Source organism: Sorex araneus, chromosome 2, assembly GCF_027595985.1.
Source record: "Sorex araneus isolate mSorAra2 chromosome 2, mSorAra2.pri, whole genome shotgun sequence".
Classification (NCBI taxonomy): Eukaryota; Metazoa; Chordata; class Mammalia; order Eulipotyphla; family Soricidae; genus Sorex; species Sorex araneus.
Genome location: NC_073303.1, coordinates 260,279,437 through 260,306,954, shown reverse-complemented (window position 1 = coordinate 260,306,954; position 27,518 = coordinate 260,279,437). Strand labels below are relative to the sequence as shown.

The 27,518-nt window shown below is 66.7% G+C and overlaps 2 protein-coding genes across 3 annotated transcripts in view; one reads left to right on the top strand and one right to left on the bottom strand.

Moving 5' to 3' along the window:
• The window catches only part of KCNIP1 (potassium voltage-gated channel interacting protein 1), a 126,862-nt gene extending 108,560 nt beyond the window's left edge, over positions 1–18,302 (bottom strand). Inside the window, exon 1 of one of the 2 annotated variants that reach the window (XM_055127631.1) lies at positions 18,084–18,302. In XM_055127631.1, the coding sequence (XP_054983606.1) occupies positions 18,084–18,171 (88 nt within the window). In that variant the 5' untranslated portion in view covers positions 18,172–18,302. The remainder of the gene's footprint in view (positions 1–18,083) is intronic. The other variant, XM_004611473.2, reaches the window with a different exon arrangement.
• Positions 6,661–12,212, top strand: KCNMB1 (potassium calcium-activated channel subfamily M regulatory beta subunit 1). The gene is made up of 4 exons (XM_004611477.2): positions 6,661–6,713; positions 7,263–7,420; positions 8,264–8,435; positions 9,998–12,212. The coding sequence occupies exons 2-4, from the start codon at positions 7,287–7,289 to the stop codon at positions 10,265–10,267; spliced, it is 576 nt and encodes a 191-aa protein (XP_004611534.2). The 5' UTR covers positions 6,661–6,713; positions 7,263–7,286; the 3' UTR covers positions 10,268–12,212.
• Positions 18,303–27,518: the final 9,216 nt, after the last annotated feature.

Below are 27,518 nucleotides of genomic sequence, written 5' to 3'. Positions count from 1 at the left end.
CACTTCCGGCCCACTTGGGGGCGGTCTTGGCTTTCGTTCCCTGAGCACTGCAATGTACAGACCACGACGGGCGCTCAGAGGGGAGGTGAGCTATGCAGATGTGGCCCACCCGAAGCCGGGACGGGGTCCCCCGGGGAGATGGGGGGGCACAGGATGGCAGGGAGGCAGATTCTGCTTTTCCCTGCAGCTGGGTGGCACACGGCTATCTGGGCTGATTCTGCACCACTGCCTGCCCGCCAGTGCGCCAGACCAGTGGGGAAGCAAACCACACGCCCGCCCGCCGGCTCCATGCTCCAGGGGGCTGGGACTCTCCTCTGGGTCTCCTGGTCTCTGCAAGGCGGGCTGGGGCCTCTGCAGAAACAGGAACACCGCAAGTTGCTCCAGGCGTGCACCCTGCAAACGCCCCTCAGGCCAGGGGCCCCCCGACACGAAGGCCTCGCCGGGTTCCCGAGGCTGGGAAATGTTCCCGGTTCTCCTGGAAGCGGCCCGGTCGTGCAAGGGGCCGGGGGTGCAGCGCGCAGCAGAGCCTTTGCCTTGCACGGGTGGCGCCTGGCTCCCTTCCCCAGCGCAGCCTCATAAACCAAACAGAATCCACTCTTGCTTGGAATCTATCGCCCTCTCGAGACGCCAGGACTCGGTACACTCATTTTGCAACCTGCCATTCCGGATTTTCTCCGAGATGCCAATTGTAGGTTCTAAAATAGACACCCTGAGGGCTGGAGGGAGAGTGCAGGGTCCCCTGGAACCAGCAGGAGCGACCCCCCAAACGCAGAACAGCCCCCAAGCACTGCCCAAGGCGACCCCCCAGCCAAAATGACGAGGGACGAAGTCGACAGCTGGGGCCAGACCCCTGTGCCAGGAAGGACATGGGGGGGGACAGGTTGACCTGCCCACCTCCCCGTCAGCCCAGGGACCGACGACCCCGTCCCGCGGCTCCCCGACTGGGGCCCAGACCTGGAAAACTCCCCCAGAGAGGAGCCGTGGGGTGAGGGGGGCCCGCCTGCCCCAGACGCATCAACTGCCCGGCGGTCCAGGCTCCCTGTGAGCCGAGAGGGAGACCGAGGCCAGGACACTCAGCCTGGCGGGGAGTGGGGGCGGGGCTGAGACAGGCGGACCTTCCTGGCTCAGGGCTGCAGGTGCTGGGCTGAGTGTCCACTCTGCCCGGCTCCAGGGCGCATGCTCTCTCACTCGCCGAGCCAGGCGCACGCGCCCCACTCAGAGACCTGGGCCCCTCCGGGGCGGAAGTGACCTCCTGGTCTGCACAGAATCCCGCACCCCCCCACGCCCCCAACCCCAAGGGTGCATGGAGGTGAAAAAAATTATTTGCATCTTCCTTTTAAAAAATTATTTGTTATGGGCTGGAGTGATAGCACAGTGGGGAGGGCGTTTGCTGTGCACATGGCCGACCTGGGTTCGATTCCCAGCATCCTATAGGGTCCCCTGAGCACCGCCAGGAGTAATTCCTGAGTGCAAAGCCAGGACTGACCCTGTGCATTGCCGGGTGGGACCCAAAAAAAGCAAAAAAAAAAAAAAAATCTAAAAAAATATATATATTTGTTGAAAGTTTTTGTTTTTTTTTTTAAATCACTGTGAGCTCGACCCTTACAAAGCTGTTCGTGATCAGGTTTCAGTCCTGCAGTGTCCCAACACCCGTCCCTCCGCCGGTGCACATTTCCCAGCACCACAGTCCCTTTTCCCTCCCCCAGTCTGTATCCTGGCAGGCTCTTTCTGCTCCCTCCCTCTCTGTCTCTCTCTGTCTCTCAGTCATTATGGTCTGCAATACGGATGCTGAAAGGCATATCCCTTTACCTACCTTGAACACTCAGTTCTCGTCCAAGGTGATCGTTTGCAGCTATTATTGTCACACTGGTCCCTTCTGTGTCCATCCCACACACTTGCGGTTGATTCCAACCACTGACCAGGCCCTCTTCTCCCTGCCATGGATATTAGTCTTTTCTTTCTTTCTTTTTTTTTTTTTTTGCTTTTTGGGTCACACCCAGTGATGCACGGGGTTACTCCTGTCTCTGCACTCAGGAATTACTCCTGGCAGTGCTCAGGGGACCATATGGGATGCTGGGAATCGAACCCAGGTCGGCCGCGTGCAAGGCAAATGCCCTACCCGCTGTGCTAATGCGCCAGACCCCATATTAGTCTTTTAAAGATCTTTTTAAAAGTCTCTTTAGACTTTTTTTTAAAAAATAAACACTCCATCCCAGTCAGCCAACCCCACCTGACTGCTCACGCATGCGTGCGCTCACGCATGCGTGCGCGCGCGCGCGCACACAGACACACATGCCATACACACACATAGACATGCACCAATGCAAAACCCAGAGCCACTGGGGCTGCCTCTTCATGGGCCCAGAGTGAGCAGGGCAGGGCCACGGAGCGGAGAAGGGGGACAGGACCACTCCCCCACCCCCTGCAAATCCCCTTTTCCCGGGAGCCGGGCTGCAGGCAGGCTCTGCCCACTAGAGGGCAGTGTGCGACCCTGGCAGAGTCGCAGGGCCTGACCCTTCCTCAGACCTGAGAGTGGGGGACACCCCGATTTCCAGGACCACAGACGGAGGGAGGGGAGCTGAAAGTATGATGTCTCAGGAACGCTGGCTCCCAGGGGCCACGTCCAGTGGCACACAGGGGGATACAATGGCTTTAACGAGCCGGAGCGGAGGGGGCCGGTCTCCGTGGCCAGGAGCCCCGGGCCGATGTCTGGCTGCATGCGGGTCCCCTGGACACAGCTGGGGCAGCCCCCCGCGTGCCCTGTGCCTGTTTCCCGTTTAGCCCGTGCCCTTGCTCTCTCTGCTGGCCGGACAAGGGGAGGCGGGCACGGTGTAGGCCCTGGCAAAGGGTTCTCCCGGGCTGGGGAGGGTCACCGGAGGGTCAGTCCTCCCAGTGCCCCCTCCCTGGGCCTGGCGTGGGCCCCTCCACCTCACTCCGAAGGGTCCCGACCCTGCCGTGGTACACGATGGAGCCCACAGCCCCGTCTCTGGGCATTCCAGAGTCTTCCTGCCTCCCCGGGTGCCAGGGGACTGGGTGTGTATGGGGCGGGCACGGGCCATCCCTTCTCTCCCCGCCCCATTCTGTCACCCACCTGCCCCCAGCCGCCCCCCTGCCCTGGCGCCTGCACCCTCTCTGTGTAGACCTCCAGCGCCCCCTGCTGGAGACCGGCTGCCTCTGCAGGTCACCCCTCCCCTCCCCTCCCCCTTTGCCAGCCGCACAGGAGACGCAAAGCCCGGGGTCCCTTCAGTCAGGGACCCATGGGCGGGGGGCGCTGAGGTCAGGGGACCCCGGGCTGCAGTCGCCAGCCCAGCCTGGCCCCGCCTCACCTGGACACGGGGCCCTGGGCAGACTGGGAGGGGCCCCGGGAAGGAGTCCGTCAGCTTAGGGGGCTACGGGGAGGGGTGCGAGCACTGGACCCGCAGAGCAGCCCCCGGGGGAGCTGCGGGCGGGCACGGGCGAAGGATGACGGGAAAGGGGAGCACGGCGGCTGTCGGGCCAGGCGGGCGTCCTGGCAGGGGTGAGGGGTGGGGGGCTCTCGCTCGCCTGCAGGCACGGCCCGGCCGGCTGGGCCCCAGGGGCAAGAGATGGACTCCAGGGCCCTGTCTCCTGTGCCTGCACCCTGGGCCCGCCAGCCCCCTGCAGACAGGGAGACTGAGGCTTGGGGGGGGCAGGGCTGTGGGCCCTGAGAGGGACGGGCGGGGGGGCCCTCCAGCTGCGCCCGCGCCGGGCACCCTAATTGGGGCGGCTATCTTTGGAAGGGCTTCATTACGGCAGGAAATGACCCCGAGAGCCCAAGCGGCCGTGAGTAATTTCCCAGTGTCCGCCCCGCTGACCGGGCCAGCGCCCTCACGCGCTCACTGTCCCCTCCCGGCCCTCTGCGTCCTGAACTGGGGCGGGTGTGGAGGCCCTTCAAGTGGGGGCTCCGGGAAGGTGTGGCCGAGAAGGGGCGTCCCGGTGGCGGGGAGGAGGAGGGACAAGCATTGGCCCATAGGGACAGGAAGGCGGGGTGCAGGGCTCAGAGGCCCGAGGGGCGGGGCCGGGAGTAAGGGGCGGTGCTCTGCCACTGGGGGGCGGGGCCGGGAACAGGGGGCGGTGCTCCGCCACCGGGGGCGCTGCACCCCGCCTCTCTCCCAGCACTGGCTCCCAGGGTCTCCCCAAGGGGCAGGGCGGGCGGGTGGGTGCTGTTTGTGGATCCAAGGAAGGGCTTCCGGCACTCTCCCTCCTGCGGCAGGCCCCCGCGCCCCGCCCCGCCCGGGCTGCACTTGCTCCCAGTCAGATGAGCCTCCTGCAAAGTGGCCAGTCCACCCACAGGACCCGGCCGGAGGCCTCGGGCACCACCCCCACTGCCCTCCCCCAGAGACTGCCCGGGGTCCCCGACCTGCCTCCTCCACTGACCGCCCTTTGCTCCCTACCCTGCCCGTGGGGGTCTCTGCCTCCTGCCGGCGTGACCTCTGGCCCTTCCGTGCCCCCCTCCCAGGGTCGGGGGCCACAGCCGCTTCCCCGCCCTGCCGCCCTCTCTGGGCCTGGCCATAGCACCTGCTGAGGCAAACGACGTGCCTCGGGCCCGCTGTGCAGACACTGGGTGGGGGGAGTCCCGGTTCCTAGCCGCTCTGCCAGGCTTTCCCTCTGGATGTCGCTGACACCCCCTCCCCCAGGACGCCCTCCCGGACTGCCCATCACAGCTGGCCGTGGTGGTGGGACTCTGGTGCCCGCATCCTCCCTCCTTCCTCAGCATCCTGTCGGTCCCATCCGCCCAGAAGCCTGCCTGCCTGTGGAGGGGGAGGGGTGTGTGTGTGTGTGTGTGTGTGTGTGTGTGTGTGTGTGTGTGTGTGTGTGTGTGTGTGTGTGTGTGTGTGTGTGTGTGTGTGTGTGTGTGTGTGTGTGTGTGTGTGTGTGTGTGTGTGTGTGTGTGTGTGTCCGCGTGCGTGCGTGCGTGCGTGCGTGTGTGTGTATGTGTGGGGGGGTCATGTATTTTGCCTCGAGGGAAACATGAGAACATCCAGAGAGTCTTCCAGGCTTCCACGGAGCCCACACACACATGGAAGGGCCCCCCAGCCCCCCTCACCGGCACTCACCACAGGGGTCCCCACCCTGAGAGCACCTTCCCTGGGAGCCTCCAGCCCCGCCCCCCACTTAGGGACCCCCGCCGCTCCCTCCTGCCTTCCACACACCAGGCCCAGCTGCTAAGTGCTAAGTGGCTCAGCACTCAGCTGGGTGGGGTGGGGTGGGGTGGGGTGGGGTGGGGTGGGGTGGCGGGCGGGCGGGAGGGGGCTTGGCCACTCTCCACTTCCAGGACGCTCGGGTGCCCGACCCTGGGAACGAGCACTGTGAGACTGTGAGAGGGGTCCTGCCCACTGTGTGTACGGGGGAGGGGCCAGGCCACAGGCCCTCAGGGGGTTGCCCAGTGTTCAAGGGTACATGGGCGGGGAGCGGGGAGGCGGCTAGGGCACACAGTGACGCGGGTCCACGTGGGGATGCCATGTGGGTCTGTGCGCCGTCTCTGCCTCGGGGCAGCCCCCCACTCCTGTGCACTGAGCCCTCGGCCCAGGGTCCACATTCCCCGGGCACTCACTGATCCCCCGGCCCAGGCCCCACACCCTGTGCACTGACCCCCCGGCCCGGGCCCCATGCTCCCCAGGTACTGACCCCCCGGCCCGGGCCCCCCGCTCCCCGGGCACCGAGGAGCAGGCATCCCTGTCCGTCCAAGGAGGGCATCGGGGCCCACGGATGGGCCATGCAAGGCCAGAGCGGGTGCTGGGCACCCACGGGCCTCCCCAGAACTGGCCTCTGACACTGCCCTGAGAGGAGGTCCAGGGACAGCCGCTGGCCAGGAGCCCTCAGCCCACTGCCCTCCTGGGGGTGCCTCTGGCCGCCCCGCCTGACCCCCAATATTGCTGCTGGCAGGCCACGGAGGGCACAGGGAGGTGGTGGCCAGTGACCAGCGGCCAGGGCCTGGACACGTCTGTCCACACTGCAGCTGCCGAACGCAAGTGGCCACAGCCTGTGACCGGGAAAGGGCCCCCGGGGCCTGGCTATCCTCCCCGAGACCCCTGCGGGCCCCTCTCACGGGCTCAGGGCGGCACAGGACGGACCCCCACACACGGGGCCCGGAGGCACGAGGGCGAGGGGCTGCCCGCTGTCCCTGATCTCGGGGGGTGACGCCAACAGTCTGCTGGGAGCCCCCCGAACTCTCCCCCCAAAGCAGCTGGGGGGCCTGTCCTGTGTCCCCCCCGCCCCAAGGGTGGCCTGGCCGGGGACGAGGAGCGTCTCGGACCCCACAGGCCCCAGAGGGTCACACGGCCCAAACGCCCCTGCGAGCGGGCTTGGCCGCGGGGCCTGGCCAGCTGCCCGGGGCGGACAAACAGCCCGGGCTGGCCGGCAACTCCTCCCCTGGCCCCCAGTCAGCTCGGGAGCCGCGGCCCAGCCCCGCGGGCGGGCGGTGGGGAGAGGGAGAGGGAGAGGGAGAGGCGCCCGTGGGGTGTCTGCCGGGCGGGCGGCTGCCAGCCTTCCTGGGTGACTGGCCACACGCTACAGGTGAGGGGGGAGCCGCCCGCCCCCCCGCGGCCCGGCTGGCCGGGCACACAGACGTGCCCATGTTTGGGCATGAGGCCGCCCGATGCCGGGCTCGCTCCACTTCCTGCGGCCGCCTCTTTGGGTGGGTTTGGGCCGGGCAGGGAGTGTCCAGCGGCCGGAGCACGGGCTGCGGGGAGACTGTGAGTACCGTGCCCGGGGGGCTCTGGCGGGGGGCGTGCGGGGCAGGGAGGCTGGGCAGGGGGGGGTGGACAGGGCAGGGGGCTGCCGGGGTGGGCAGGGCCGGGACTGGGGCTCGGCCTCCCCCGGCCCACGGGGGCTCAGGGCTCCGGCCAGCTGAGCCCCGGGCAAGTCCTGGGCTGGCCCCTGGGGGGTTGGGCGAAGGCAGCCCGGCCCCAGCGCCGGACACGTCCCCTGAGCACCTTCGGGGGCTCCCGGGTGAGGCCTCAGCTAAGGGGCGTGGGCGGGCGGACACCACCGCCTGGGGGACCGCCCAGATTTGAAGCCGGATCCCCTCCTTCCTCCACCTGCGCCCGCCTCCTGCCCCGCCCCTCCCGCCGCACCCCATCCGAGAGAGAGTGGACAGTCCGGCGTTCCCTCCCGCTGGCCTCCACGCCTCCACCGCCCAGGCTGGCGTTCACCAAGGGCCGAGCCTGGGGGACACCCGCCCCCGCCCCCGCTCCCCTCCCCCCTCCCGCCCCTCACGGCCCTTCGCCCCCCTGACCCCCCAGACATGACCTCGGGCCCCCGGGGCCATGGGGAAGAAGCTGGTGACGGCGCAGAAGCGCGGCGAGACGCGGGCACTCTGCCTGGGCGTGGCCATGGTGGTCAGCGCGGCCATCACCTACTACGTGCTGGGCACCACCCTGCTGCCCCTCCACCTCCACAGGTACCGTCCCAGCCCCGGGTCCCAGGCTGGGGGGCCCGGCGGGAGGTGCGGGAGGCCCGTCCCCGCAGTGCCCAGGCGCAGGGGCACTCGGGGTCCAGGTCAGGGTGCGAGTGGACGGACACCGATGCCCCCACCACAGCTGCTTCCGTCCAGGCCTTGCCGGAGTCTCAGCCGAACTGTTCCGTCTCCCCGGCCTGCCCGGCTGTGTCTCCGGCCCTCACTTCCGGGCTCTCCCCGGTCACTGCAGCTGAGGACACGGACCACCATGGCCCGTGGTGCCTGGGGGGTCTCGGTGTTTGCTTTGCACGTGGCCAACCCCCATTCAATCCCCAGCACCTCTCAGGGTCCCCTGAGCACCGCCAGGAGTCAGCCCTGAGCACAGACACCGGAGTCAGGCCTGAGCACAGACACCAGAGTCAGCCCTGAGCACAGAACCAGGGGTCAGCCCTGAGCACAGATACTGGAGTCAGCCCTGAGCACAGATACCGGAGTCAGCCCTGAGCACAGAGCCAGGGGTCAGCCCTGAGCACAGAACCAGGAGTCAGCCCTGAGCATCGCTGGGTGTGGCTCCAAATTCCCCAAAATAAATAAAGCCAAATCATGCCGGGCCTGAGCCACCGCACCCCAGGAGTTCTGGTTCACCCAAGAATCCTGGGGTCTCTAACCCGCCCCCCACGTGATTCGGGGGGGCCATGGCGGAGGACGGGCCAGCTCTGACGTTCTGGGGCTGGGGTCACGCCCTTTGGTGGTGGCCCTTGAGGGAAAGACGAGGCCCGGCCCGGGGTCTGTTGGGGTCAGACTGGAGCCCCGGTGACCCGGGCCTGAGGTGTCTGTGCCCCCCAGCGTGTGGACCCAGAAGTCCACGTGTCACCTGATCGAGACCCACGTCCACGACGAGGAGGAGCTGGAGGGCAGGACGGTGCCCCGGTACCCGTGCCTGTGGGTGAACGTGTCGGTGGCAGGCGAGTGGGCTGTGCTCTACCACACGGAGGACACGCGGGGCCAGAACCGTCAGGTAGGGGGCTGCAGCGGGCGCCGGGCTGGAGCAGGGACAGGTGGGCACGGGCGGCCCCGAGCCTGAGCTGGTGGTCCGCCCCTTTCTGCAGCCGGGCCCCGCCCGAGGCACACGCACAGACACACACGCAAACACACGACCAGGGGAGGGACCGCGTGGCCCCGCCCAGAGGCCCCGGGTCGGGCAGGGCGGGCAGGTGTCCCACGGGCCCCGAGCGTCCCTCTGGGCGGCTGCAGGTGGACTCTGCTGTCGGGAGTGGCCAGCTGCCGTGTGGCTGGACACATGCCCACGGGACCCGCCCGGCTCCCGCCCGCCCCAGCCCCAGCCGGGGCCCGGCTCAGCAAGCCCTTCCCACTCCCGGGCCGCTAGGGGCCGGCCTCTAGGGGCCCCAGGGCCACGGCCTCCACTGTGGGGTAGGGAGTCCTTCTAGAATAGCACGGGGTGTGTACGAGTGTGCTGTGTATGTCTGTGTGTCTGCGCGTGTCTGCACCTGTGTGCATGCGTGTGTGTGCATATGTGTGTATCTGTGCCTGTGTCTGTGCGTGTGCCTGTGCGTGTGCTTCTGGGTGTGTCTGTGGGTGTCTGTGCCTGTATGTCTGTGTGTCTGTGTGTGTGTCTCTATGTGTGTCTCTGTGTCTATGTGTGTCTCTGTGTCTGTGTGTTTGTATTTCTATGTGTGTTTGTGTGTGTCTATGCCTGTGTGTGTCTGTTAGTGTGTCTCTGTGTCTGTGTGTGTTTGTGTGTCTATGTGTGTTTGTGTGTGTCTATGCCTGTGTGTGTCTGTTAGTGTATATCTTTTAGTGCGTCTGTGTATATCTGTGTGTATCTGTGCCTGTGCGTGTCTGTGTGTATCAGTATGTATCTGTATCTGTGCCTGTGTGTGTCTCTGTGCCTGTGTGCGTCTGTGTGTTTGTGTATCTATGCCTGTGTCTGAGTGTCTGTGTGTGTCTATGTGTGTTTGTGTGTCTGTGTGTGTTTGTGTGTCTGTGTGTCTATGCCTGTTAGTGTGTCTGTTAGTGTGTATCTGTGTGTGTCTGTGTCTCTCTGTCTCTAGCTCTGTCTCTCTCTGTCTGTGTCTGTGTCTCTTTGTGTCTGTGTCTTTATGTGTATGTCTGTGGGTATCTGTGCCTGTGTGTGTGTGTCTGTGTATCTGTGTGCGTGTTTGTGTATGTATCTGTGTGTGTGTCTGTGTGTGTGTCTGTGGGTATCTGTGCCTGTGTCTGTGTGTGTGTCTGTGTGTATCTGTGTGTGTCTATGTGTGTCTATTTGTGTGTGTCTGTTTGTATCTGTGCCTGTGTCTGTTAGTGTGTGTCTGTGTGTGTCTGTTAGTGTGTGTCTGTGTGCCTGTGTCTGTGTCTGTCTATCTGTCTGTGTCTGTGTGTCTGTGTGTATCTGTGCCTGTGTCTATTAGTGTGTGCCTGTGTGTGTGTGTGTGTGTCCCGGGGAGACTAGCTACCCGCAGGTAAGTGACGGGGTTCTCCGGCTCAGCAGGGTGGGCAGGGTGGGGCCTGGGTGCGGTGGGCAGTGCTCTCTGCCCGACACCCTCCTGCCCCCCGCCGTAGTGCTCCTACATCCCGGAGGGCCGGGACAGCTACCGGGCGGCGCGGGAGAAGGTGGAGGAGGCGCAGCGCCGGTTCCGGGAGCACCGGGCCTTCCCCTGCTTCGTGGAGCCGGGCGGCACTGCCCGCGAGGTGCTGTTCCGGCGGCGCTACGGGCCGCGGGCCCTGCTGGAGGCACTGCTCTGGCCCAGCTGCCTGCTCACGGGCGGCCTGCTAGTCATCGCCATGGTCAAGCTCAACCAGTACCTCTCGGCCCTGGCCGCCCAGAAGTAGCCCCGCCCGGCCACGCTCTCCCTGCGTCCAGCCCGGGGGCCTCTCTGGGGAGCGGCCCCTGCCCCCCGCCCTCCTGCCCTGCCCAAGCCCCACGCGTGGAGTCTCTGGGCTCCCCCCGGCACTAGCCTGCCCCGTGCTGGCCAAGTGACCCACCAGACCCCTGGAAACCAGCCCCGGGAGTGACCTCGAGACCCCCGGAGGAGCCCCGGGGACAGTGGGGTGCACGTCCCCCTCTGCCCTCAGTCCGGGCCTCTCAGAACTGCGCTCTTCGCCAGGAAAGCAGCCGTGGACACTCTGGACGGAAGCAGGTAGTGGTGACCCTCCGTGCCCAGGCACGAGGCCGTGGGGGCCAGGAGGGGTCCCACCATCACAGAAGGTGCCTGTGGGGGGGAGGGGCACCGCAGGGACCGCAAGCGGCCAGCGGGTCTGAAGGAGGAGCTTCTCAGAGTGGGGCCCCGCACCCACGGGCGAGGCAAGGGGCCCTCTCGGGCCTGGTCACCAGGGGCATCAGGACTGGACACGGCCCCCGGGGTGTCGGGCTCACACTGGCTGACCCAGAGGGACTCCATGGAAAGCAAGCCTCCGGTGGCCACCCAGGGGAGCCCAGGGCGCCTGCCGGGACAGCGGCTTCCCAGCGCGCCAGGAGTGGACGAGCCACACGAGACAGTCACGCACGGACCCCAGGGCCCAGGCGGGCTGGGCCGGGAGGTCACCTGGCCTGGCGTCTCCAAGCACGCTGCTGCTGAGGACAGATTTCTGGAGGCTCTGGGGCAGGGGCTGGGGGCAGAGGCTGGGCTACAGACACACGGACACTCTCAGACACAGACACCGCAGCAGGCGGAGCCCCGGAGGCTGACCGGCGGGGACAGCCCTCACTGTAGTGTCCACTGCAGCAGGGCCCCCAGGGGGGACAGAGCCACAGAGTCTGGGGGGCTGACTTCCCACCCGTGTTGACAGGAAGGGTCAGAGTCAGACGCACGGACAGATGGACACATGGACGGGCACATACACACGCACATGCACGCACGCACACACACACACACACACACACACACACACACACACACACACACACAGCTTCTCCCAGGAGTTCCGAACAGGGACACGTCACTGCTTGCTTCACGGGGTTCTTTTCTTCCTTCCTCTCCCCCCTCACTCTCATTTCTAGAAATGATCTTTTTTTTTGAAAAAAAAAAAGAAACTAGGTGGTCGGACGCTGCCACCCGGGTATAATAACCCTCGGCACCCCCTGTAGTCCAACCCCTCCCACCCACACACGCCCCTGCCCGAGCCCACCAGGAGCACAGAGCTGGGGTGGACACCGAGCAACAGCATGGCCCACCGGAATAGTCGGACACGCCAGCCCGTCTGCAACGCAGAGGAGTCTCAGAAACACACGTGTGCTGAAGTGGGCCCGCGGTCACGCCGGCAGCTCCACGCCTGGGAAACTGTGCCCCAAGGGGGGGAACACGCAGAGCAGTAAAGGCACCTGCGCGCCCACACTCGTCGCTGCCCCCCCCCCCCCCCCCGCACGGAGCCAGAGCCTGGAAACAGCCCAGGTGTCCGGACCCAGCAGACCCGACCCGGCAGCTCTGAACTTGGACACTAGGGGAAAAAAAAAACCCAAACTCAGGCATTTTGCTGCTCTGAGGATGGGCCCGGAGAGGCCGCTGCGGAGTGAGGGGAGTCGGACAGGGCAACGGACAGGAGCCCAGGAGGGCGAAGAACGAAGGCCCCGAAGCAGGAGGAAGGAAGAGCAGGAGAGACAGTCCTCAGTGGGAAGCCGGAATTGCCGGGACAGGGGGGAGGGGGGTGTGCCCTGCGCCCTGCACCAGGCCCTCTCTGGCCGCTGCAAACCACGGCGCCTGAAAGCAATCAAGGAAAAGAAAGCAGCCCTCGAGGCGGGCGGGGCCACGGGAAAGCTGGGGACACGGGTGGCGGGGAGTGGGCGCTGGTGACTGGGTGGGTGTTGCAACTTTGTATACGCCTGAAGCTCAGTCATGAATAACTTTGTAACTCATGGTGATTCCATCAAAAAGACCCTAAAATCGGCATGAATGGGGACAAGGTGTTGCCCCCTGCTGGGCCACACTGAGTTTTCGGGGTGCTGGGGGGGCCGATCTCTGGCCGGAGTGCTCTCCTCCATGTGCCCACTGTGGCCTCTGCAGTGTCCCCCCAGGCCCCCTCCTGCCCGTCACGCCCTCCCGACTCCCTCTGTAACCCCCAGCCCAGCCCATGGAGGCAGGAGCTCCAGTGTGGGCACTTTGGGGGAGGGGGCCCTGGCCAGCTCATAGGTGGTGGGTGGGGAAGGGCTGGAGTCTGGGCCAGTTTGGGGGGGACGGGGGTCCTCGGTTGGGACCCCAGCAAACCAGAGCCTTGGGGGCATGTGTCCTCCCCCCAGCCCACCCCCGTGAGGAAGAGGGGGGCTCCCTCCTCACCGGGTGACCAGCATCCCACAGCTGGATTCAGCAGTCGGTTGGTTTGAGAAACGCCTCCCAGAGGGGCTCAGAGTGGGGGAAGGGCGCCCCCCAGCCCCCCTCAAAGCCTCAGTCCACACCCTGCCCTGAGGAGCCGAGGTGGGGGAGGGCCCAGCTGGCCGCCTCCGCCCGTGGCCTGTAGCGGCTGAACTAGGACAGGTGAGCGGCGGGGGCGGGGCCGGCTGGCCGCCCCGGAATCCAGCGGCTTCTGGGAGAAGCGCTGGCGAGGTCGCCGTTCGCCAAGGAGGGGCCGAGAGGGCTGAGGTTCCCCGCATGGCCCCGGGGAGGCGGGTGCAGACAGCAGGCGCCCAGCAGGGGGACGGGGGGGGGGGCTCCTGGGGGCGGCCTTCTCAGCGTCCCCATGCCTTCCGGCACGTGGGGCTCTCTGAGCACTGTGAGCCACAGGCGCGGGCCGGGCACCACGGCTGGCTGGGAGGCACCTTCGCCCGGGTGTCAGGCTGGAGACCCCCAGGTCGTGAGCACGCCCGCCCGCAGAGGGAGCCTGGTGGTGTGGGGGGGGTGTCGCTGCAGGACGGGGGTGGGGGGGCTGGGGGGGCAGTCCCTGGCCGGAGCCCAGCTCTCTGCGTCCCTCCCTGACGGCTGCCTCTGAGCCTGGGTGCCCCCTGCCGCTCTCTGGGGACCAGCCCGGCCACCCCTCGCAGCTGGGCAGAGGAGGGCAAGCGTGTGACCCATCTCCCAGGGCCTGCGCCCCCACCCCCTGGGGAACCCACCCAGTCTTGGGCTGGACCACCCCACTTTCTGGCGGTCACAGCTGGACCACCCTGTCGTGGCCCCCAAGTCCCGCAGAGCTCAGGTCCCCGGCCCCCGAGAGCCTTAGGAGGGAGGTGATGGTGGGGGGCCAGGGGCGCCCCCAGCCACGGACGGCTCGGACAGAGCTTGTGACGGAGAATGACCGGGGAGGGGGTGCGTGGGAAGGCCTGTGAGCCCGGGCAGGGGCGGGGGCTAAGGGGGTCTTGAGCGGGGGGGGGGGGCGTTGGGGCTCCGACTCACGGTTGTCTGGCCCCAGGGCCAAGCTCGCGCTCCCCTTCTGGCTCACCAGCCCCCTCCCCTGCCATGGGGCCTGGGGGGTGGGAGTGGGGGGCAACACCCTCAGCCCTCTGTGGGTGGGGGGGAGCCACCCTGAGGGGTCAGGCCAGGGCCCTGGGGCGGCTCCAGCTGGCCTGTCCAGCCCGCAGCTCCGGCCCCTCCCCTCCCCCCCCCCGCAGCCCATTTCCAGCTACTTTTAATTTGGAGCAGCCGAGCCTCTCCCCCACGGACACGGTTAATAGGCTGCGGAGCAACAGGCCGGGTAGACAGCCTGCTCGCCACGGGGAGGGGGGGGGCGGACGAGGCTGCTCCACGGCCAGTGACCCACCCGGGACACCTGGGCTCACGAGGGAGCAGAGGGTGGGGCAGGCTGTGACCCTGGACACCCCCCCAACCGGCACTCGGGCACCCAGCCCAGCCCAGGAGGGTCTGTCTGCCCTCCGTGCCCCCAGCCCAGCCAAGCCCTGACCCCGAGGGCGGGACGGTGCGGAGACGCCCCCAGGAGTTTTTCAGGAGCCGGGCCTCCAGGACTCAAGGTCACGGCTGCTGACCCCCTCCTCCCCGGCCTGGACTAGCCTAGTCCACAGGGTCCCGCTCAGGGCCTGGCCGCCCATGCCCGGCTCTGGGCCCACTCCTCGTGGGGGCTCCGGGGGCCGTCCCCGACCCGCCTCCCACTCCGTCCTGAGCCCAGGCCAGCCAGGCACGAGGCTGGCTTCCGTCCCCTGAGTGACTTTCTGAGTGACCGGGGAGGTTGAGGCTGCGGCTGTTGGCCAGGGGAGGGCCAGACCCTGCAGGGTGACCCGGTCACCTGATCCCAGATCTGGTCCTGGCAAGGGCAGTGTCCCCACGGGCCCCAGCGTGGCCACGAGGAGTGAGGGCCAGAGGGCGGGTGGGGGCCCTGCAAGTGACCGGGTCAAGGGCAGCGAGGGACAGGGCAGGGCTGCAGGCCGCCCCCAGATGCCGGAGCTGGAGGGACGGCGAGTGTGCCGGGTCGGAGCTGGGGTCCTGCCTCTGCCACAGGACACAGGGACAGGATAGGGACACCGGACAAGCTGCGGGGGTGGGGGTCACCAGACTCAGGGCCTCACCTGCAGACAGGCGGATGGGACGGGGCCAGCCACGTGGGTGGCCGCATGCAGAGGCTGCCCTGGATGGGCGCCCGCCGGCCGCTCTGGCCTGGCCATCTGCGCCTGGGGTGACAGATGGGGCCCACGGGGCAGGAGGAAACAGCTGAGACCTCCTATGTGTGTATGTGTATGTGTGTGTGTGTGTGTGTGTGTGTTTGTGTGTGTGTGGGGGGGACCTCTCCCCAGGGCCCTGCACAGGGGGGTGGGCTCACCTTGGGAGAAGGCAGAAGGGGACCCCGGGGTGGGGAAGGGTGTCCCCCAGGACCAGCAGCAGGCGGCCGGGCTCTGGCAGGGGGACCAGGTCTGAGCAGCCTGTCTCAGCACTTGCCAGAGGAAAGCGGGTTCTGGGGCGGGTACAGAATGTTCTAGAAAGGCTGCTCCGAGTCTGGCACCCCAAGAAAAAGCAGCGGGAGGAGGGTCTGCCGGGGTTCTACCCCACCACGCGCACTCAGGAGGCTCTCGCGGCTTCTCCTGGGGACCCCCTCCCCCACCCCGCAGGAGGGGCCGGGGGCACCCACCGCACCTGGCACCCAGCCCCCAGGCACAGCTGTCTGCCACCAACCTCACTTCCTGCCGGAGTGTTTTGCAAACTTTTCTTTTTAAGTGAGGAAAGCTGTGAGATTTCAGAGAACCCAGCTGCAGGGATGGTGTTGGAACATTGTTTCGGCTGAAGCACAGTCCCGAGCAATTCTGGTTGCGTCTCTCAGGTGATTCAATACAATAAACAAGACAGATGAATTTCAGAGAAACCAGCTGCAGACGCGGAGCAGAGCCGCGAGAATGGGGCGTGGGGCAGGGGGTAGGGGGAAGGGAACGCTCCGCACAGCGTCGTCCTCTCCGGGACCCTGGAGTCGCCACCCGCCCCCAGAAAGCTCAGCCTGGAAGGCTCTTCCACCCCCACAGGGTCCCAGCCTTGCCTGAGCCCGGTCTGCGCCCACCGCGTGGCCCCTGCTTCCTGCCTGACCTCACGGCTCCACCACACACAGGCAGGCAGAGACAATAGTCCCCACACGCTCCACGAGACTCGAGTTTCCACGCTCTACTCCAAGGGATAAGACCCCGGCATGTTTGCCCCGGAGGCTGGGGGGTTCCTGGGGAGAAACTGTTGGTGTCACCCCTTCCCTCCGGCTCCCACCCCTCACGCCAGTTCAGGGCGCTGCGGCCAGTCTGTCCTTCAGCTCTGGGTCAAGGAGGGGTCACCCTGGGGCACGAGGCCTCTGCACGGTGCACGCACACACGTGCACATACACAGGTGTACAAATACACACAGGAGTACAAATATACACACATACACAGGAGTACAAATACACACACATGCACACATACACATGTGTACAAACACAGAGGTGTACAAACACACATACACAAGTGTACAAATATGCACACATACACAGGTGTACAAATACACATAGAGACACAGGAGTACAAATACACACACTCACACATACACAGGTGTACAAATACGCACACACACAGGTATACAAATACGCACATGTGCACACATACATAGGAGTACAAATACATGCACACATACATAGGAGTAAAAATACACATGCACAACATACACAGGTGTACCAATCCACACATGCACACTATACACAGGTGTACCAAAGCACACACATACACACACAAATGCACACAAATGCATAATACAGAAAGCTCACACAGTACACACATGTACATAATACACATGCACACATACACACAAGGGCATACACATACATACAGAAATGCATACGAAGCACTCACGTACAGAGGACACATGCATAAATGCACACGTGTACACATACACCATGCACATGCATGCATACGGCACCCCCCAAAGACTCATACGTGCACACATGAACGTGTGTCCTGGGTGTAGGGGCGAGTGCAGGCCCCTCAGAGGATCAGGTGGCCTCCCGGCTCGAGTCTCTGTGCTCCCACACCCCCTCCCTGTCGCACTGCCCTCCCCAGCCCAGGGCCGTCCCCGACCCTCTGAGGGCAGCATGGCTCAGGCCACTGGCCAGGCTGTCCCTTCCTCGTCCTCCGGCACCAGAGGACACCCGGGTGCCCGCCGAGGAGAGAGGCCGGAGGGTGCCCACGGCAGGCGGCTGAGCCCGGCGCCCAGGTTCCTAAGCTGCTGATGTCGGCGTGACCAGCTGCATCGGCCCAGGATGCAGAATCGCGCCTGGGCTCTTCCCGGCACAGCCGCCGGGCTCCAGAGGACCCCGCCCCCCCCTCTGCTGCGCAGCACAGTCCCTTCCCCGAGGGGACCCTCACAGGACCCCCCAACTCGCCCGGGACAGGCGGGCCCAGGGGCTGTGTGCGGACGCAGTGCCTGATCCCAGGGGTGAGCGGGAGGCACGGCGGCTCTCCCAGGCGGGACCCACTGTCCAGTGACCCCGAAAAAGGGCAGCAGGGCTGGCGGGATGTGGCCTTGCCCCCCCCCATTCCACTGTACCACCAAGGCGCGTCCCCACGGACCCTCTCCTCCCTCCCGCCCGGGGCCATGAATATTTCAGTGAGTATTTTGCTGCTTTTCCTGCTGGAGTCTCCAGCACGCCGCGGCACTCTTGGCAAGCCTGCCCGCGCTTCCTCACCCTCCTGGCGCAGAGGCGCGGGTGGGGGGTCACGGGCAGACAGTGCCCCCCCGCTCGGAGAGCAAAGCCAGGCCCCCGCAGCCTGGAGGTCTGTTCCCTCCCGTCTCTCTGGGCTGTCTGGGGAACGAAGCACACCGCCACCGTGGCCCGCGGAGAAGTGGACAGGGGCCTGGGATGGCCCGAGAGGCAGCGGCCGGGGCCCGGGAAGCAGCCTGGGCACAGGAGCCCCAGGAAGTGGGAGCTGGACCCCCAGGAGGGGCCGTGAGCCCGATCCTCCAGTCCACGCCGGGTTCCTGCCCCCTCTCGCTGTCTGCCTCCCCCGCAGGGGCCAGCCACGCCACACGCACGCACGGGGAACTTCTCGGAACTCGGGTCACTCCACCCCAGTCCACCGCTCTGTCCCTCGGCCGCACGCTACCAAGTGCGTTTCCAAAGTTCCAGGCGATTAATTACCGGCGCCCAGGTGCCCTGGCGCCGTGCCCACCTGCTCGGGGCTGAGACCTGGGCTGTCGGCCACCCCGAACGCCCAACGCGAGCCCCTGTGCCCGCTGCCCACCTGGAGGCGGGCGGAGGCGGCTCCTACCTTTGCGGAGTGTCCCCGTGAGCAGCCCGAGCAGAGTCTGGCCGAATTTCAGCAAGCCCAGCCGGCAGCGCCGGCTGCAGCCGCTCATGGTCTCCGCGGGGCGGCCGGCGGCAGCACTGGGACCCGCAGCCCGCCGCCCCTGCGCTGGGGCTGCGCCCCCCCTGCCCCCAGAGCTCCAGCAGGGCACAGCTGCCCGTGCGGCTTCAGCTCTGGCACCCGGCAAGCGGGCACCCTGGCCCCGCCCCTCCTACTGCCCCCTCGGGGCCACCACGCGGCGACCCGGTGGCACTGCCCGGGCCAGGGGAGGGGAGAGGAGCCCCAGAGCAGAGCTGGGAGGCGGAGCGAGCACCCCACGGGCCGGCTTTCCTTTGCGCGCAGCCGGCAATTATTACCGGAGTGAGAAGGGAAGGGAGGAGGCGAGCACGGCGCTCCCCGCCCCTGCGCCCCGCAGCCCGCAGCCCCGCGCTCTGCCTCGGACCCGGAGAATCCCGCGGAGAAATGCCCGCAGGGGAAAGTTTGCAGGCGGCCGCCAGGGGCCTGTCCTGCGTCACGGAGGGTCCCCGGGGCCCAGCCAGCCGTGGTCCCGCGAGACACTCGCCTCCCACCCTGGGGGCAGGGGGCACAGGAGAGGACGTCTGAGAGGCTCCTGACCGTCTCGGGCCCCAGGGCACCTTCCCGGGAAGCGTGTGTGAGTTTAGGGCCCCGTGGCGCCAGCCCCAGGGAGGCCGAGAGCAGACGGCTCTCGGGTGAGTCCCGGAGCGCAGGGGACTGTGAGTGGACAGGGCCAGCCGCACATGCTGCTCCGTCCTGAATGACACTCGGACTGACCCCGCCAGGCCAGCTCTCAGTGACCACGGAAAGCACAGACGCGGCCATGGGAGGCCAGGACCCCAGACCCCGACAACTGCCAGCTCCCAGGAGGAGAGACGGTTCCCAGGGGACAGGGAAGTCAGGGAGACCAGAACTGTGACCCCGGGCCACACAGAGGTGGGGTCCTCGGGTCCCCACTCCGCTCCTCCAGGGAGTGACCTGGCTACTCAGACACATGGGTCACTCAGCCCCTCGGGGACGTTACTGTCCCCCCCCCCGCCCCCGCCCGCCTCAGCACGAGCTCGCTTTGTCCTGCTGGCTGTGACATCCTTCTCAGGGGATATAGGAATCCGGGTGGGGGCGGGCTGCACCCCTGCTGCCCTGGTGATCGATCACGACCCCCCCGTGATTGACTGATCAGTCCCTTCTAGACTCCCGGGCAGTGATGCCCACAGCTCCTCACGGACCCTGGCCACGGCCGGCCCCACAGCCCACACCCCTGGCCCTCCGGACACCGGCCCTGCCTCGGCCCCTGCTTCTCGGGGAGGGGGTGCTGGGGAGCAGCGGAAGGGTCTGCGGCGGGGCTGGGGGATGCTGGCAGGAGGGGCGCCTGCCTCCTGCCCCGCCTCCCCGAGTCCCTGAGTCCTGGGCCGGGGAACTGCAGAGAGGGAGCGGCATGCCCCGCAGGGGGGCGGCCTGGCGTGGCAGGGCCCTGGGCCTATGGGAGGGGTCGCAGGCGCCGGCAGGCATGGCTGTCAGGGATGCCTCCGACGCGCTGAGCCTGGCTTTCCCGACGGTGTCGAGCACTGACAAGCAGGTGGCAGGGGAGAGGTGAGCCGAGGCGCACGGGGCGTGGTAGTGCCGTGAGGGAGCTGCTGTGGGTGTGAGGCGGGGGGAGGGAGGGAGGGAGGGAGGGGTGTGTGTGTGTGTGTGTGTGTGTGTGTGTGTGTGTGTGTGTGTGTGTGTGTGTGTGTGTGTGTGTGTGTGTGTGTGTGTGTGTGTGTGTGTGTGTGTGTGTGTGTGTGTGTGTGTGTGTGTTGCTGTGATGCTGTGAGCATCAGGCATGGTGTGTGCTCGACCCCTGACCCCGGGCGCCCGAGGGTCTTTACAAGGCCAAGGCTGACGGGACCCTCACGGGCACGGCCGGCCTGCCCGAGCACGGGCTCTGCGCCAGGAAGCAACTCCCGTCCCTAAGGGACTCACACCCGGCGCGTTGGCCCCTTGGGGGAGGAGGGCTCCGTGACCTGCTGGGGCAAGACCACTGGCCTCTCGGGGCCTGGACTCTGCCCCCCCGGACTGGGGACCAAGTAATGCCACTGGCGGGGAGGGGTGCGGGGTGGGGGGGGCACATCTGGTCTCCAGGGCGGAAGAAGCATGAGCTGTTTTCCCAAAAATGTCAGCTCCTCGTGCCCGGAGCACAGGCCTGGAAGGACGGCAGGTCGGGGGGCGCCGGGCGGCCAGGCCCAGCTGCACCGGCAGAGAGGACCCACAGCTGTGAGGGGCGCGTCACCGACATCTGTGGAGCGGACACGGGGCCCGCGGGGAACAGCTCTCGCGGGCAGAACCAGGCCCTCTGGGCCAGAAGCCGCCAGCGGGGCGGGCAGGGATGCGGGGGGGAAGGGGGGCTCCTTCGCTGCTGGCGGGGAGGCAGCTGGCTCCGCGTGGACGGGAAACAGGATGGCGATCTCTCAAGAGAGTAAAAATAGAACCGCCATATGCTCCCGCACGCCACCCCGAGGCCCCCGTCCCAAGAGCACAGAGGCACCAGGTCAGGAAGGCGCGAGTGGGGCCGGGGAGACGGTGAGACGGGCAGAAGGGCAGGGTTGGCACGCAGACGCCCGGGTCAGTCCCGGGGCCACCCGGTCCCTGGGCGCCACGGGGTGTGGACGTTCCCCCCGCCCCGCCTCCCCCCGACACCTGCACCCCTACCCTTATTTCCAGCCGCTGTGATGTGGGAATGACCCGAGCGCCCAGTGCGAGGCGGGGGGATGGGTGCACCCTGGGCACGGCTGCAGCCCGAAGGAAGGAGGAAATGGTGCCCGCTGTGCCAGCCATGGGCGGGACCCGCGGGGTCATGCTGAGTGGTCAGAGGGAGGAAGGGGCCGCTGACAGCTCGCTCCCCGTGGGAGACAGAATCAAAGCAGGGCACAGACCAGAGCCAGAGAGAGGCCCTGAGCTTCTGAGCACGGAAGTGCAGCCACCAGAGTGGGGGGCGGGCGGGAGGGAGGGAGAGAGAAAGTGAGGGACAGCGGGAGGGCGGGAGGAAGGGGTCCCGTGGGTTATGGAGGAGGAGGGCTACTGGCACTCTGAGCTCAGCTGGCACGGCGGCACTGCGTACACGACAGACACATGTCAACACTGATAAAGCTACGTTACCCTAACAGATCAAGGCATACCCAGAACCGGGCGGGAGAGATCACACAGCAGGGAAGCCCTTGCCTTGCGTGTGGCCGGCCCGGGCTCAATCCCCGGCACCCCAAAGGGTCTCCTAAGCAGTGCCACGGGTGGTCCCTGAGCCCAGAGTCAGGAGAAAGTCCTGAGCACTGCCTGGGGGGGGGGGGGGAGCAAACGAGCCGAAATTCAACCCGGGGACCAGGGAGAGAGCTGAGAGTTGGGGGCACATGTCTGCCGCGCCCCGGGCCCGAGTTCCATCCTGGCAGTCCCTGGTGCCCTAACAAACACCACCCCGGCTGGCAGGACTGGCCCCCCGGCGTCACCGGGCTTGAGCACCGACCCCACTGGCTCCGGAACGGCTCCCAGCTGGGCCCTGTGAGCACGGCTTGGGGGGTCGTCTTGGGGGCTCGTACCTGGAGGCTGCAGAGGATGTGGAGGTGAGAGCCACTGACCTGCCACTGACCGGGTCATGCAGCGGGGCTCCGGAAGACCCCGGAAGGAAGGCCCGCCGAGAAGGGCTCAGGTGTGCGTCCCGGGGGGAGGAAGGTCTGGCTGGGGAGGGAACGCAGAGGCCAGGGAGAGGAGGAAGCGGCGAGCCTGCCCCTGAATAAATGATTCCAGCTGCTGCCTGGAAGGAGGATAAACGCGGCTTCCCAGCAGGCCCGAGTCCTGGCACTTAGAGGCGGGATTACACAGGTGTGCGAGGAAAAGGCCATTTCCTAAGAACCAAACCCGCTTTCCCGGGCGTCTCCAGAGAGGCCAGTCTGAAACAGCTAAGAGGGTGCCGGAGCACGGGGCAGGTGGGCGCCCGGCCTCCGGGGCCCCTCCCAGGACACTGAGCCCCTCCCCCCTCGCCCCCCCCAGCTCCAGCCCCAGCCCTGCGACGGGAGCAGAGGGCAGCGCAGGGGGTGTGGACCCCGCACCCTACCAGCCGGCTGGCAGCTAATGCTGCTACAGAGGCAGGGGTGGGGGCGGGGAAGGGGTGTGTGTGGAGGGGGTGGGGGGCTTCCAGGGAAAAGCCAGGAAGAGACCAGGGTGGTCTCCAGTGGGAGCAAGATGGGGAGAGTCACTTCCTCTGGACGCCAAGGCCTGCTTTCGTGCCCAGCTCCTGGCTGCAGTGGGGAGTGCCCGGACAGCGCTGGTAGGTGGCTGGGGGTGCCCGAGGTGCCGAGACCCCCCCACCCAGAGAGTCGAGCAATGAGGAGCGCCTTCTGCGTCATCGCCCCGCCCTACCTTCTCCTGGGCCGGCCCGGGACCCTGCCCAGCGCTTACTGGCCCCCATGAGTGGCCAGTAAGGGCAGTGGGGGGCAGCGGGCACCCGACCTTCCCCTTGGGAAGGCCCTGTCCTTCCTGTGCGGAGGCCCCAGCAAGCAGGAAGGACCTGGGGAGGCGGAGCAGAGATGGGGGCCAGGAAGCCCGAGGCCGGGCGGCCGGGAAGCAAAGTCCCTTCTCCCTGCCTAAGCGGGCCTGGGGTCTGAGTGTTTGCTTGGGTTTTGGTTCTGGGTGCTGTGTTTGTCTGTTTTCAGTGGTAATAAGAGAGGCGTGGAGCTCGGGTGGAGCAGACTTGGGGCACCCGGGCAGAGGGGACGGGCAGGGTGAATTCAGCGGGAACATGTAGAAGGCGGCCTGGGAGAGGCAAAGCCCCCAGAGCTTCCCAGCCCCCACCTCTCCGGCCGGAGAGGGGAAGGAACCCCCCACTCGGGAGCTGAACCTTAACGTCTCAGAAGTCCCCAAGGCTGTCTCGGCTTCCTCCTGGGTCTCAAATAACGAAAGCACCCTCAGCGCGAGGGCAGAGGGCGACCCCACCTGTCTGTCACAGGCCCGTGCGTGGCCGAAAGTCCTTTCCCCGAGGCCGAGCCCATGCTCTCACGGCTCTGAGGCACTGTTGGGGCGCCGGGGGACCCCCAAGTCCCAGAGGGGGATTCTGGAGGCAAACTGGGTGTGGGAAAAGGGCTCCCCTTGGAGTGGGGTGCCTGGGGGGGCTGGGGAGGAGGTGGCCTGAGTGCCCGGCCCGCACACACCCGGGGGAAGCTCCCGGTCAGCCGCCAGGGACCCCAACCTTGCCCACTGCCCAAACGCCCGCACGCAGTAGGTACCGGAGGCTGGGGGAACGGCCTCTTTCAACGGGGGCCGAGGTCGCCCAAGAAACCTTCCCCTGGGGAGGGGGAGGTGCTCTGGAGCGCGGTCACAGCCGTGTGCGGAACCCCCAAGCCCTCGGACAACCTCCTGGCCAGCCCTCGCCAAGGGCCGTGCGCCCCCGCCGGCCGCAACCGCAGCGGGACCCCCAGAGCGCAGATCAGAGCCGGGCACACGGAGCGCTGTAAATGATTCCCCGGGGGACCCGTGGGCCTGGCCTCCGGGCGGCGGCGGGCGGCGGGCGGCGGGCGGGGCGCCCTCCTTAAGGCCGAGATGCGTGCAGGTGTGCGGGCATGGGGGCTGCGCGCGCAGCGGGGCGTGGTGCGAGCACGTGGGCGCGGGCGCGGGCGCACCTGGGCGCGCTCACCAGGCCTTTCCGCGGGTAGGGAGGGCGCTGCTGCGCACAGCGCCCACAGAGGGACCCCCGGTGCCTGCGCGCTGGGGGGTGGGGGTGCTCGGGAGACCTGCGCCCTCGCCCCTGGGCGCTCCCCGGGCTCCGGAGCCAGACGCCGCAGCGGGCGTGGCCCCACAGCCTTGCTCTCGTCCAGATACAGCCTTTGAGGGGGTTGTTTTTGTTTTAGGGTCACACCTGGCGGTGCTCAGGGCCCACTCCTGGCTCTGCGTCCGGGGATCACCCCCCTGGGGGCTCTGGGGATCCAGCGGTCTGCAGGGGACCGAACCCGGGTTGGCAGATGCCCACGATGGCGGTACCCACTGCTGTAGTGTGGCTACAGATCCAGCTTCTGCTTAGGGTGCTTAGGGCCCGGTGCTCAGCCCAGGCGTGTGGTGACCTGCTGGTCGGGAGCAGAGTGAGTCTTGGGGCTGTCTCTTCTGCACCCGGCACCACCGCCAAGTGCACACACCTTTGAAGGTGAGGGGCTAGGGCCCAAGCGCAGTGACAGACGCTCCGGGCACAGCCTTACCCTGCTGCTGGGGTAACAGGATGGCCTTGGGGAGCGGCCGCCTGCCCCAGCCCGTCCCAGGCTGCGCCTTCACACAGCCCTGCCTGGGGCCTGCCATGTGCCGAGCCCTCGCTGGCCAGGGCTGTGTCTGTGCCAGGCTTCAGCCTCAGGGCCTGGAGCTCTCCTGGGCACCCTCGCAGACCACGGCCGTGTTCTTCCTCCTTTGGGGGAGAGAATAAGCTCCACATAGTCCCACACCCTAGGCCCACACCCAGCTGCAAGGGAGAGGGGGGTCGGCCCTGTTCTGGCTTCTCAATCGAGAGAGAAATGCCAAGGTGGTGCCAGTGTCTGAGCAGAGCCCACTCCCCCACCCCCCCACCCCCAGTTCCCCAGTCTCCACCTGCCTCCCCCTAACTTGCAAGGCCCCCTCAAAGGAAGTGCTGAGTCGGCTGGGAGGCAGCGGCCCTGCCCTGCCCTGCCCGTGGAGGCATGGGACACTGAACGGGACATTGAACCCGCTGTGCGAGTGAGCCCGGGCACCAGCTCCTCCGGGTGGCTCCCTCCCCTCCCTTCCCTTTCATTGGAAAAAAGAAAATTGCCAAGTAATTGCTCCTTGCCGACCCCTGCTGGTCCTGGGCCGGTTCCTTCTTGCTGCGTTTATAATTAGGGATCAGTCATTTAAATAGAAAATCCATGAGCCGCACCAGCCTCATTTTTCAGGTGCTGTTTGGTGCCCCCCCACCCCCCGCTGAGTGGCTCTGGTTTGTGGGGAGCGGGTGGGCTGGCAGGGCCCTGAGGCCGGACAGGGACAGGCCAGGGGCCGGGCTGTGCTCTCGGGCGGGGGGCCCTGGGCAGTGGCTCACTCAGCGCCGCCCCCCGACCCCCGAGCTGCAGATGAGGAATCTCGAGAGCTTGGAGCATCCGGCCACATCCGGATCAGGTCACACCACTGGCAAGTGACAGGCGGGGCGCGGACCCCAACTGCCAGTCTCTGCCTGAATTCCGAATCAGACCCCTGTGCCAGCAGTGTGGGTCTGAGTCCCAGGCCCAGGGGGCTGCAGATTGGGGGTCTCTCCTCCCCACGCCCCACACTGGGATGAAGGTGCTGTGAAGCTTCCCAGGGTCCCCGAGGCTCGGGCGAGGTTCCCGGGGTGGAGAGGCAGAGAAAGATTATTGTCCCCACAGCTGTGACCCCGCCCCCCGCACCGCTCTGGCTCAGAGCCAGCCTCACCTGCCCCTGGCCGGAGTGGCAGGGTCTGGCGTCTCCTGCCTGGGGCCGCACTGGGCTGCGGGCAGTGGCCCCGTCCAAGCCCCAGCCGGAAGCCACAAGGGCTGACGCCCGCAGCCTGGGCCACCATCTGCAGGAACGAGGCAGCTGTGTGGTGCTCACCCCGCTGAGAGGGGGGAACGCTAGGATCGTGGGGGCACCACGGGGCCCCTGCCCGGTGCTCAGGCCCTGCCCTGGGGGTGCAGACCACTCGAGGGCTGACGGCCAAACTCGGCTCGGGGATGGAGGCTGGGAGACGGGTTCAGACTCATCTCACGGGACAGACTCCGAGTACCAACTAAGGGAGGCTGAGGGTCCCAGGCCCACCACGTCCCCCAAACACCACCTCAGGCTTAGGGGTGGCAGGGGCTGGGCACAGGGGGCACCCAGACATCTGGGCCACTATACACCCCAGCGGCCTTGGCCCCAGAGTCAGCAGACAGACGTCCTGCAGGCCTGGAACAAAGGTCGGGGGACACCCCCCTCCCCCAGCCTGCTCTGAAGCAGCTCTCCCCGTCACACTGTATGTGTGCATATGTGTGTGTGTTTGCACACATGTGTGTGTGTGGGGGGGAAGTCTTTCATTTAGTGGGAGAAAAGGAGACCCCCCCCAAAGCCTGCACCATGCTGTAAGGAACAACCCAAACCCCTGTCTGTGTGATTTCGAAAGCGATTTAGATCCACGCACAGTCCTTCCCTTCTCCGTTGCTCTCTCCCTCCCTCCTCTGCTCTGTCTTCCTTCTCCCCCTGTGCCTCTGTCTGCAGCTTGCCTGGGGTGCACTGTGCGAGTGAACCCCGGAAATCAGGAGGAACCTCAGGCTTCCTTTCTGCACCGCCCTCCCGAGCCCACTGCCTCTCTGAGCCCGGCGCCAGCCCAGCACCTCGCGAGAGAGAAGGGGCTTCTCTTCCGGGCTCTCTAGCATCCCATGACCACCCCCACCCCCAAAGTCCCTGCACCGTCCTGAGTGTAAATAAACACCGGCCCCCCTGCGGGGCAGGGCAGGGGCGTGAGCTGGGTGTTTCTGTCAAACGAAACTTCGGGAGGCAGCAAGACTTCATCTTCCCGGCCCAGAGCGGAGCTGAAGGAGGGTGGAGGCTGAAGGAGGGCCAAGAAGCACAGAAGTTGGGGGAGGGGAAGGCAGGGTGAAGGTGTGGGGGAGAGGGCACATGCTCCCACCCACTGCAGGCAGGGCAAGAGCTCATCTCCGGGTTTCCAGGGTGCTGGCAGGCACCCCCAGGCCCAGGAAGCCCTAGGGAACAGTGGTGATGGAGGGCAGGGGAGGGGGGGTGCGAGCAGGGCACCTCCGAGCGCCTGGAGCCTGGGGAGCGGAAACCGCACTTTGCAGCCTCCTTCTGCTGATGGTGCAGCATTCCTGCGGTAAGTGCCAACGCAGGCTTCTCGGGAGCCAGCGCCCTCCCTCTGCGTGCTCTCCTCCTTTGTTCAGGGGACACAGCACGCCCCCCGCTGCTCACAGAGGGTCCCACGTCTCTCCCCAGGCCTCATTCCTGAGCCTCCCGGCACTGGCCCAGCGCTGATGCTGGGGGCGGGGGCATTAGGATCTTCCCTTGATCTCGCCCAGCCTGCGCCCGGCTTCCTCCAGCTCTCTGCCCCACCCCCGTTGAGAAAAGCCCCTTTTCACGGGAGCATTTCCCCCCTCTGACCTGGCTGGGGCGGTGGGAGCCAGTGGCGCTCCACTGCGCCCTCTGCTGGCTGAACAGTGCCGGTCCGCGCTCGGCAAGCACCCAGGCCCTTGGGTATCCCGGGAGGGTCAGACACCCCTGGGACTCTGGGTGCAGGGCCGGTGGGCGCCCCGCGCTGGACGCTGGGCTCTGAGGGAAGCCGATGCCGCCCTTTTTCTTTTTCTTAGAAAGGGCCAGGGCAAGAGGCGCCCAGGGCACCGTGCTCGCCCCGTGAGCGTATCTTTT